The 12,832-nt window shown below is 36.0% G+C and overlaps 1 protein-coding gene across 3 annotated transcripts in view; it reads right to left on the bottom strand.

The window, feature by feature from the left end:
* The window catches only part of HLTF (helicase like transcription factor), a 71,876-nt gene that overhangs the window by 4,288 nt on the left and 54,756 nt on the right, over positions 1-12,832 (bottom strand). For all 3 annotated transcript variants that reach the window (XM_084768476.1, XM_084768475.1, XM_084768477.1), the window contains 6 exons: positions 10,080-10,204; positions 9,332-9,510; positions 7,850-7,975; positions 7,341-7,453; positions 6,753-6,933; positions 1,041-1,121 (listed from right to left, as the gene is read on the bottom strand). In XM_084768476.1, coding sequence (XP_084624602.1) covers positions 1,041-1,121; positions 6,753-6,933; positions 7,341-7,453; positions 7,850-7,975; positions 9,332-9,510; positions 10,080-10,204 — 805 coding nt within the window. The remainder of the gene's footprint in view (positions 1-1,040; positions 1,122-6,752; positions 6,934-7,340; positions 7,454-7,849; positions 7,976-9,331; positions 9,511-10,079; positions 10,205-12,832) is intronic.

The following is a 12,832-nucleotide window of genomic DNA, read 5'->3' as shown; positions in this document are numbered from 1 at the left end:
AATTTATATAGCTCCATATGTCATAAAGACTATTATTGTTTGCTTTTTGTTTTATTATGCTAGTGATCAAACTCGAGGCCTTCTGTAGACTAAACCTTCTGTCCATGAGCTACAGCCCCAGCAGCACTACAAGGCTTAAACTGAATGCAACTTGAAGTTATTTAGTAACAATTCTATGTCCCCAAGTATAGTTTGTGAATCTGCCATGAAGAAATACTGGTATATGTGCACAAAGATATATGTATAGCAGCTTTCATGACAACACTTTTTATTACAAAGCTTAAGACTATTTAGTCACGATGCATCTGTGTGCAGGTGCTAGTGAGGATTCTGGTTCTCAGACAAAGCAGAATGGTGGTTATGAGTGGCTGCTCAGTGGAGAGCAATGGGGAGTATAAAGGAGTATATATAGTGAGTACAGAACGATTCTGCTAAGCACAACAGAGTGCTGCAGACGGATGGTGACGATGACTGCATACCGTGTGAATATTCCTAATGCAGCTGAACTGTGGGTTTAAAATAATGGTTGAAATGGTAAATGTGTATACATTTTACCATAGTAAGGAAGTGTTGATCTAAATGCTATAAATAAATCTTTAATACATGTTTAAGGTAAAATAATGTTATAAAATAATAAAGTATTACCCCATTTTTTCAAAAGTTTTTAATGTTGAGATATATACATGAATAAGAATATGTAACTACAGAGAAAATGAAAACACCTTTGAACATGTTTGAAACTATGAAAGAAAAAGGGTGTTTTACATTTTTTCCACAATTCTACTTCAATCATGACAGTAATGTATTCATATATGCCTGTGTTACTTTTAAAAAGCAAGCCCGGCAAGGTGTTACACACCTTTAATCGCACCACTTGGGAGGCAGAGGCAGATGGATCTTTATTAATTCAAGGCCAGCCTGGTCTACATGGACAGCCAAGGCTGCATAAACTCTGTCTCGAAAAACAAAAAACAAAACAAAACAAAAAAGTTACTTTTAAAAAACAAACATATTCTTAAAATACGTAATTTAAAACTCACTTTTGTGATGATAACTTCTTGCTTCTGGCCAAGTCTATGGCATCTGTCAAAGCACTGATCTTCGGCAGCAGGATTCCAGGCCTAGGGAGAACATAACTGTGTTACTACTGCTCTGCTGTGTGAGTCTTCTGCTCTAGTGCCTCATCTCAGTATGTGTGTATGCCATCTTTTCTAATTGAATTCAAATACTGATATTACAAATTACCTGGAAGAAAGCTATTTCCCAATCACTATGAAGACAGGTAGCCTTTTCCTCATGTATTGCATGGCCCATTCCAACATTAGCTAAGAATCTTATCTGAAATATTTAAGACCTGTACTTTAAAGTTCAATTTTTCAGATTTTAGAATGTTTGCATAAATCCATAATCCAAAACTAAAAGTCCAAAACTATTTGAAGTTCTTTTTTTTTTTTTTTTTTTTTTTTTAATAGACTTAAACTTTATTATTTCGCAGGATACCCATCTGCAGGAATCACTTCTTTTTTTTTTTTTTTTATAATACATTTTTATTAATTTATACATATTACATCTCAGTTGTTAGCCCATCCCATGTATCCTCCCATCCCTCCCTTCCTCCCACTTCCCCCCACTACTTCCCTCCCCTATGTCTGTGTCTGAGGGGGATCTCCTCCCCCTGAATATGCTCATACGGTATCAAGTCTCTCCTTGGTGACCTATTATCTTTCCTCTGAGTGCCACCAGGCATCTCCATCCAAGGGACATGATCAAATATGGGGCACCAGAGTTTGTGTGAGAGTTAGATCTTCTTCTCCACTCAACAGTGGAGAATGTCCATCGGCTAGTCCGGGTAGGGGTTCAAGGTTTTTACTGCCTATTTTTTCCTTGGCTGTTGCCACAGTTTGCGGAGGACCCCAGGGCCCAGACTCGCCTGTAGTTTTCCAGGACCCACTGGATCCTTCCATTTCCTCTTTCTCCCAGGCTTCTCACACCTAAAATTTCAATAGGATGTCCTCCCCTCTTACCCATTATTCTGGTAGGTACAGTTTTTCATGGGGACGTACACCTTGGGCTAGTGTCTCGATATAAGTGAGTATATACCATTTAGCTCTTTTTGCTTCTGTGTGAACTCACTCATTATGACAATTTCTAGTTCAATCCATTTGTCCACAAATTTTGGAAATTCCTTGTTTTTAATAGCTGAGTAGTATTCCATAGTGTAAATGTACCACAGTTTCTTTATCCATTCTTCTGTTGAGGGACACGTAGGTTGTACAGAGAATTCTCAACAGAGGAATATCAAATGGCTGAGAAACACTTAAAGAAATGCTCGACCTCCTTAGTGATCAGAGAAATGCAAATCAAAACGACACTGAGATTCCATCTTACACCCATCAGAATGGCTAAGATCAATAACTCAACTGACACCTCATGCTGGCGAGGGTGTGGAGAAAGAGGAACACTCCTGCATTGCTGGTGGGAATGCAAACTAGTACAACCACTTTGGAAAGCTATCTGGTGCTTTCTCAGAAAAATGGGAATAGGGCTTCCTCAAGACCCAGCTATTCCACTCCTTGGAATATACCCAGAGGATGTACTACCACACAACAGGGACATATGCTCAACCATGTTCATAGCTGCCTATTTGAAGTTCTTGACAGTACTCTCAAACAGATCCAAGTTTTAGAGCATCTCAGATAGGGATGTTCAGCCTGTGTCCAACAAAAGTCTGGTAGGTGTGGCAGGAACAACATATCGATTTGCCAATTAATCAGAACACCTCTGACTTTTGAGGGTAAAGTCAAGTTATGTGTTCTCTTGGATGGTTTAAATGTTCACACAAAAGATCTCATTCTTGGGCTCCCATAAGAAAAAGTCTCTCCTCTTTTGCTGAGAATTGGCTTTCTTGATATATTTTCTGTTTTTCCCTATTGATGTAATACAAATATAAAGAAGTCTCAGAAGTAGCCAAAGTTTCCTAAAAGCTGTTTTAGACTTATTGATACAACCATATGTATGTGTTTGAAATCAGCTGGACTTGAAAAATGTACTTTAAAAGTACAGGAGTTCTTTCTTAAGATCAAGAAAATGATGCAATCAAGCAATAGAACAACCAACGACAGAGATCTTCAGTAGCAGCTAAATGGCTTTAAAATGACAGTGTATTTATTGATGTCATCCTTGTTCAGTTCAGTGTTTAGGTCATCATGTCGGTGATACCATGCTAGTGTAGCTTCTGACATGCTAATGTGTACGAGGAAAATCCATGAGGCCAATGAACTACAGTCCATTAAGGAATGCTCAGAGTGAGAGAAACAGTCTTCCTCAAAGAATATACTAACTGGTTATCCAATACCAAAAGGGCAGCCCTAACCACTTGACACCATAAAACAAATGACATTTTATAGGTTGTATTTATACATCTGGGAATATAAATATACATATATGTTTATAGCAACAATTAATGCAAAAGGCCATGAATCTAAAGACAGCAAGGTACATGAGAAGGTTCAGAGACAGAAAAGGGAAGGGTGCAATGATAGCAATTATAATCTCAAAAAAAAAACTAAAAGAAAATGTAAATATTATAATAGCTGTCAAGAAAACCAGTATATTGTTCCTTATGGTGGCATACACCTTTAATCCTAGCACTCTAGAGGAGAGGCACGCATATCTCTATGAGTTCAAGTCTCACATAGCAAGCCCCACCCTGCCTCAAAATAATCACTTGCTGGAGAGATGGCTCGATGGTTAAAATGCTCGCTGCTCTTTCAGAGGATTGGAATGCAGTTCTCAGCATCCCTTTCAGACGTTTCACAACCACCACTAACTACAGCTTCAGGGTATCTAAAACTCTGCCTGGATTTCTCAGGCATCTGCTGTGCACACTGCAAGCACACACGCACAGCACATACAAACATAAATAAATAATAAAAGTTACAAAAATGTTAAATTTAAAGGTTCTTAAAAATGAAAGCAAGGGCTTAAGGGTGGCTCAAGTAGTATAAGAACTTGCTGTGGGAACATGATGACCTGGGTTTGAAATCTTCAGCACCCACAGAAAGCTGAGCATGATCTGATGTGCTGGTATCAGTGTTGGGGGACATAGACAAGTGGATTCTAGAAGATAGCTTACTAGCAAGCCTGGACAAAATGGGGAGCTTCAGGTTCAATAACAGACCATGTCATAATGGTGTTACACAGAGAGCAACTAAGAAAGACAGCCAACATCCTTCCCTGATCTACATACTCACTTGTACAGGCACACACATTCTCATACACATGTGCATGCATGAACATACACACACACACCAAAACACACACAACACAGTATTTGGAGGTAGAGGTACATTTACACAGTAAGTACTAGCTGAAAACAAACAATCATAATTCATATGTACATAAGGTTTATAGTAGTAGTTATACTTAAGCTGTTAGTTTCTTCTAAGTTCTTCTGAGGCCTAAGAAAAGAAATACATGTGCTATTAATTTGTTGATGAATTAAATTGTGTGTGTTTCCAGTATAATAGACTGACTTCAGGATATATCAGCTTATACCTTTCTAAAACTTTTATGAATTATTTGTTTTTCACAGACATTTTAAAATTATGATATCAATAGATAAAATCAGTTTTTTCTACTGCCTGTATTTTATCCCGAAACAATGAAACGCTGTCAATATATATCAAGTATGTCTACCAGAAATCCAAATTATCTCACAATAGACATACAACACTCATTCTCACAAGTAATGATAAGGGAGGTAACCAGATTCATCAGGAGCTCATGATGTCTATTCAGATATTAACCCAACACTTAGAGAATGCCTTATGAAGAGGTAAAAGATTTTCAGTAAGTTTTTTTTTGTGGTTGAATCTTATTTTTCAGGGACTTGGATTTTTGCTTTTAAGTTAGAAATGGCATTGAAAGAAGTGACAAATTCATTGAGAATCAATCTACAAAAGTGCTAAAGCACTCAGACACTGTTTTTTAAACTGTAACTTGAGTATCTGTCTGGCCAACTTAAGCAAGACAAAATAATTTTATACTCTGTTCTAAAAATCAACTTTTAAGATTATCACTGAATTAGGTTGTATGACATAATCGAAAAGATTTTTAAAACAACCATAAAGTCTAACTTTAGACTTGACCACATCACTAAGAAAATACACACACTTGCCACCCATGATTTGCCTCATGGATGTGGGTACATGACTCTAGGAAGGTTATCCTCAAAAGGGAACACTTCTTTAAGAAAGCCATGACACATGCATCAAACTAGGACACCTTTCTAGAATAACTAATATTCTTGTCTCAGTAAAATATATAGTATAAATAACTTTGTTTCAAGCAACATGCCAAAACCATGAATCTTAAATGTATCAATGCATAGAAATTGTATAGCTTGCTCTTGCTTACATAGTACACTGAGAAAATTATAAACTAAAGTCTATGAAATTAAAATCAGAGCCCATTTGATACATTCTGAAAAACACAGTCCTATTTTTATACAGCCTCAAATCGATTGGCTTTGTGAGAAAAGTACAGAGTGAATTGTGGTTCTCTTATCTCTAGGGCCTGTATTACACAACCACAAATAACTGTACTCTATCAGCCAGTAAAACGTATAGCCTGAATCAACTAGGATACATGCCTAAAATGTACTGTAGTGAGAGAGTTTTGCTTTCTTAAAAAATGCAGTTATGCTTTATGGGTATGTTTTTGTTTTGATCCCAGGTGTAGGATATGGGGCTGCTCAAGTTTGTACCCAGCCATTAACTATGACTGTCTTGTGCACTAGCAGGGGCGTGATGTTTGCCAGCTGCAGATACTTTACATTTGGAACTCTTGAGGGGATAAATGCCAGGGCTCCAAGGCAGCCAGGAGGTGTCTGGAAGAAGAGTAAGGTGACTTGTTTCCCCCTACTACTCTTGGTTGCTGCTGTTGAGGTTTGATGAAAAGCTGGAGATATTCTGACTATGAAGGTTGGACTTGCCCCAAGGAACCTGATGGCCCTTATCAGCCTATAGAAATCTATGTCCCCTTTAGCCTCTAACCTTCTTTCTCTCCTACCTAGTGTACATGGGTTGGAAGGGATTAAAATAAATAAAGATGGAGAATGATGAAAGATATAATAACCCAATAAAATAGCTTTTAAAAATGTCAACAATGTACTTTTTAGTCTTCTCCAGGAACTTCTAAGACTCGAAAGAGAGAGGGTTAAACTTGCATTTCATCTAATTTTTAGGCAAATTAGAGGTAGCATGTCAAGAGCCACTATGTCTGACTTATAACTAGATTCTCAATGCCTTTATCATACAACACAATGTGAGATTTCATTAATTTGCTACTTACTGATCTTAAAAGCATTACAAGTTAGGCGTAGTACTGTACGCCTTTAATCTCAACACTTGGGAAGCAGAGGCAGGCAGATCTCTGGGAGTTTAAGGCCCAGCCTGGTCTACAGACTGTTTCAAAAAACAAACAAACAACAAACAAACCATGCATGTTTTATTCATCCAGGAGAGTTAGCAGTACTTAAGAACACAGAACCTGACTAGTTGTACAGATTATTGTGTGATACTGGGCACATTGTTTGCTTTTCTGAGTATATCAGTTTCCTCATCTACAAATAAGGATAAAGTTACCTTTTCACAATTAATTGTACTAAAAAGGCATCTATCAAAGAGGTTTTGTCCACCTCCCCACCCCCTTTTTTGGAGTAACATTGTGAAAACTCTAATAATACTTACTGGATCCATTAAGAAAACCCGAGAAGCTGCACAAAGATTCAAGCCAACTCCACCTGCTTTTAAGGACAGTAGCATTATAGTAGGAGACCCTGCTTCTGTGTTTTGAAAACATTGAATTGATTCAACTCTTTTCTTTTGAGCCATGGAACCATCTAAGCGAGTAAACACAAATCCAGAGGTTCTAATGGGAAAAAGAAAATAATAATAAACCATAAAAAATATTAGTTCATAAAATTTAGTTAAATCAAATTCATTCATAATTTATTCATGTGGTACTAAGGACCAGTCAAACCCTAGGCCTTGTACAAGCTAAGGAAACACTTTCCCAGTGAACTAAACATTCATCCGTTCACTTCTCAATAAAAGTAAATGCCTACTGAGCACCTAGCCATTTGCCAGGTACTAAGTCAATTATTTCCTGACTAATTCAGGACTTAATTTTAAAACGTTATGCTCAGGAAAAGTTCTGTTGTTACACTAAGATCATTTTAAATAGAAGAAATGACTAAATCTGGTAAAACATTAAAACCAAACAACACATATGTACAAAATCCTACTATGTGAAGTAAAGAGCACTGTAAAACTTACTTAAGTGCTGTTTCTATTAAAGACAGGAATGCAGTAAACTGGGAAACAACTAAACTTTTTATGTTGGGGTTCTTTGTCCGTAATTCAATCAGAGCATCCATAAGAGCATTAATCTAAAATGTGAAAATATTATATCCATTAGATTCCATCTCAATTAGTAAGGTAAGTCCAAAGATTCTAGTTTCAAAAAATTTATTAGCACACACTAATTTTTATCAGGTTTACATGACGCAGCATTCACTGAACATATCTCTAACTTTCTTTATTAAAAGAGTTTGAATATAATTAAATGAAATGCAAAAGTAAAAGAATAAAGATGGAAAAAAATTCCGTAATAATCTAAATCCCTTTCTTTTCCAACTTAAATTTGACAGTAAATATAAACAAAACCCAGTAGCACTAAAAAGATACACAATGATAGGATTAAAAGCAGAACTAGAATTACTATTTTATTATTGCATTTCTTTAATATAAAATAACATTAGAATACATGCATGTGTAGACTTTACCTTTGAACTGGATGTCCATTCCATATTGGACGTTTTTTCACTGTCATATGCCAACTCTTCTGGAGGACATTCTAATAAATTATCTCCATGTATTTTATTTCTGCATAAAGGGCATTTAGCATGTGGCTATATACAAAAGAACAAAAAATGAACCACAGTTGTCTTAAGAACAGAAACATAAATTTATGTAAATTTTTTGTAGTGTATAGAAAATTCTACACTCCTTATGGTTAATATTTTATTTGTTCTTTTTTTTTTTGTCACATTCACCTACTTGAGATCAGCCTGTATCTCCACATCTCCACATGTTGTAAGACAACAACATGTTGTTGTAAAGGACAGACCAAAAGAGTGTAATCCCGGCTAATGGCAGAAGCTCAGCTCACTATCATCTGCTACTAGGTACATTGTGATAAACAATTTCTTGAACTTAACTAATACACAGTAAAAGTACATCGAACACTTCAGGAAAAAGCAAAGTCCTTAATACAGTAGTTCTCAACTTGCGGATCATGATCCCTTGGGGGTTGCACATCAGATATCCTCAATATAAGGTATTTAATTAAGGACTTTTTATGGCTGGGGTCACAACATGAGGAACTGTATTAAAGGGTTGCAGCATTAGGAAGGTTGAGGATTTATAAAACTTGTAGCTTACAAAGCTTTTATCAGCTTCAGAAATCCGTATCTCTCAAACACTCCAAGTTCTTTCAAAGCAAGATCTAATAAAGTGAGATTGTATCTTAGCTATATACTCAATATCACTGAAAAAATTCTAACATTAAAACTACATTCAAAATCCATACAAAGAAGCATTTTTCAGAAGGAAAAGGTAAATGACTGGGAGGAAGAGTAGACAGTAGTTTGCTCAGCTATGTTTACTTCAAAATTGAGCCTACAACTGCAATCTGTGCATTTTCCTACATATATGTTACACATTGATTCAAAATATTTTAATTTGCATTAGCTGAAAGATTGCTTAAAATACTGTTCAACTACAAACATTTTCCAGAAAAGCATCTAGTCTTAGTTTATCCTACTTCATTTCAGCATGGTAAAGAGCGGTGTTCATCAGATTCAGCTGAGGCAGACTGGGGTGATAAAAGTACAATACCACCAGATTTTAAACTTACTTTAAAAAATGTAATATATTAACACTTTACTTTAAATATATTAGAGTAAATTAAACATGCTATTTTTTACTCTTTAAAAAATATAGCTACTAAAAAATTTAAATTCATTGTGTCTCATTCTATTAATGTATTTAATTGAACACACGTATCTGAACTAGAATTACTGACTAAAATATAAGGTATCCAAAAGTAATGCCTTTTGAATTATGATAAATACATCACCTATTACAACAGTGAAATAATTAACCATCAAAGGTGCTATAAATCACCTTATCCACAGGACTTGGTTGGGTTTTTACTACACCAAAGAAAGGTACGTCATTCTATCAAACACTGACTCCATACTAACCTGCTCACTCTGAATAACCTGACAAATACAAGGTTTACAAAACACATGTGCACAATGTGTTATCACAGGAACTGTTAATGAGTCCAGGCAAATTGCACATTCTTCATCTGAACCAGAGCTCAGAATTAACTTCATCTTCTTTATTAACATCTTTCTCAGTTCTTCAGGTGTATCATTTGCTAGAAAAAAGAGGTTCAATAACTAGTTTTAGAACAAACTTTGTAATGTGACTAGAATAGTTTATATAAGGAAACAATTGTCTTTCAACTTTTTTCTGGCATTTGCAAAAAATGTCATAAATTTGGAATTCTAAGAAAAATTCAGAAGATGAAAGAGTCATCTTACTTAATATACCTCATACAATCATAAAATAATATCTGCCACACTAGCAGTATACAATAAAGAACCAGTTTAAATGTTCTATATTGACATCATACTTTCCTTTCATTCATAAAAAATTCTTGGAGCCAGTAAGATGACTGAGCAGGTAAGGGCACCTGCTACCATGCTTTACAGCATGAATTCAATCCCACATGGTGTGAAAAGAGAACTGACTCTTGCAAGCTATCCCCTGCCTCCACACATGTATCCATATAGGAACACATAAAATAAAGATGTAATTCTAAAAGATCTTAACTAAAGCAAGGGATAGGAAGGAAACAGACCATATTCAAATCACATAAAAATCCATCCTTCTGACTGAAATATTTAGCAAATATAATGGTATGAACTAATCACATTTCCTTACTGGAGGGACCATTTGAAGACATTCCATTTGTAAGAAGATGAGTATGACAACAAATCTGTCGCAATCTAAGCAGAAGACCCAAGACATCTGCATAGTGTGCAAGGACAGTCCCTTCAGTCAAATACCTAGAGATAAAATGTCAAGCATTATGAACATCTCTAAACAAGAATAAAGACAAAAGCAATCTCTTCTTTAATGAAACCAGTTGAATAGGTCAGCTAGGAAAATATCAATACGCCTGACTATAGACTTCTGCTGGATCTTCAAAATAGGTGGTACTTATACACTGAAAGGAAAATTAGTATCTCTCATGTGAAAACAGAAATAGCGTGTATGCATGGTGACTTGACTTTTCAAGTTCAATTTACATACACCACCACACCCCACATACAGGGGTGGAGATTTGGGGGCAGAGTTTTGGGGCACAGTACTCAATTTTGTAAGCAATTATAATGTTTCTGATCTTTGTTGTATAAACACCAATAAAACCTAGAATAATTTACATGTGATTCAACTCCTATAAATAAAAAGAAACTCGAGTATTTCTTCATGGCTTAGGACATAGCTAGGACTTTTATATTAATCTGGACAAACAGCTATTCCAGAAAGAATTCAAAATAGTCAAATACTGAATAACCAGCAAAGAGCAAAGAAGGCAGTGAAAGAAAACTTACCAAAAAAGTCACCACAGAACACATAAAAATTATGACTGTGAGCACCACCACAATTTAACATCTTTGATAAAACAACTCATACTAAACAATAAGAGTTCATAGCAAAGACAAAGAGACTTTACACAATACAGCCACCATCACAATACAAGAGATCAAAGACAAACCTGAGTATAAAAGAAGAAAAGGAAGATACCAGAGAAAGAAGAGTCACACTATGTCTTAAAGTTTCTATTGCAGTGAACAGACACCACAACCACAAAAACTTTTATAAAGGAAAGCATTTAACTGGAGCTGGTTTATAGTTCAGAGGTTTAGTCCACTGTCATCATGGCAGGAAACACGGTGGCACACAGGCAGACATGAGGTAACTGAGAGTTCTATATCCAAATTGGGAAACAGCAGGAAGAGTGTGCCATACTGGACCTGGCTTTACCATCTGAAACCTCAATGCCCAATGTCAGTAACATACTTCCTCCAACAATGCCACACTAATTCCAAAAAGGCCACACCTTCCAATAAAACCACTCCCTATGAACCTAACGGGGGGCCATTTTCATACAAAACACCACATACTAAAACCACTGACAAAACTACATGGAAGGAAATGAAACTGAAAAAAGAAAAATCAGTTATATAGGGATATAAATAAATCAGTAACAATAAATAGCAGATGAAAGACCTTTAAAAACACAGAAAAAAACAGAACAAGTCAGAAAAACAAAAATATACAGTTTCTTTTTAAAAGGCGGGGTGGGAGGCTACATCCAAAGATTTAAAGGGTGCTCTATCTTCCACTAATCAAAAGGAAGGTCCTGGTCAACTGCTGTACTTTCCAAGGTGTGTGGATCAAGATTTTTGTTATTATTTAAATATGAAACAGACTCTACTGGTTCATGTTCTAGACTCCAGGTCTCCAGCTGCAGGAATGACACCTGAGGTTGTAGAAACTTTTAAGCCTTTGGGGAACAGTTATATCTTGCCCTGGCCTTTTCTAGTATTCTCTTGTTTGCCTCTTGTTTGTCATGATGCTGCTCTGCTCTACCCTGTAATCCCCACCATAATGGACTGACACCTCTCAAGTGGAGAGCCAAAGTAAATATTGTCTCCTTTAAGTCACTATTCTCAGTTAAGTCTAAGGCTAAGGAAGATTCATACTTCTTCAAAGTCTCCTGGTGAAAAGCATAAGTTTTAAAGCTAGATTTGTGCATTCTGTCAACTTAGCTATGCAGACTTGGGCAGCTGCTTAGTCCTGCCTGAGCTTCCTTGGCTCTAATACTTGCACAATACACTGCCCAGAAGGAACTCATAAAGTTAGTATGTTCAAAGCAATTACAACCCTACCCAGATTACTTTAAATGTACTACAGACAGTGGCAATGGTTTGGATAATGAGAAATGTAAACAGGCAACACAATACACTGGATAAACTTCTGGGTTCCAAAAGCAGAATTCGGTACCAACTTGTCAGAATTCAAGTACCAGCTCTTTGACAATCACTTAGTCTTCTGTGCTTCAGCCTCCTAATCTGAAAAAATGTGTTCATTGTACTGACTTAGTAAAGAACCATTAACACACACATTTAAATAACTTAGATCAACTATACCTAATTAATGCTTAACAATACTATAACAATAACAGTCCTGATCATACAGTTCAAACAGACAGCTTTGTCAGCCAGCACTTTACATTCCCTGGCATGTTTACAGTTAGTTGACCGGCATTCAGCATTTTGCTTTAAGAAATTGCTTATGAGAATCCACCATGTGACATGTTGACAAGAGGCTTCCTGATATTTTACCAGCCATTTGTAGTATCTGTTTCGATAAACCTTCTTTCTAACTTTATTACTCTCTTTGGTGATTTTTCTCAGTTTCATGGCTTCAATTATTCAGACAAACACTTATGCATCAAACTGAGAATAATGAATTCTATACCTTCATATCCAACTGATAAAGTCAACCTTCACATGGACACTTCATAAATGACATGTCCAAAGCTGAGCTTCTGATTGCACTTTAAAAATTGCTCTGTTCTTCTTTACATCCACCTCTGTAAATTTTCTTTTTCTTTCTTTCTTTCT

The sequence above is a fragment of the Acomys minous genome (assembly GCF_964271855.1).
Source record: "Acomys minous genome assembly, chromosome: 19".
In the NCBI taxonomy this organism is placed as follows: domain Eukaryota; kingdom Metazoa; phylum Chordata; class Mammalia; order Rodentia; family Muridae; genus Acomys; species Acomys minous.
The sequence above is the reverse complement of the archived record's forward strand: the minus strand, read 5'-3'. Positions and strand labels throughout refer to the sequence as shown.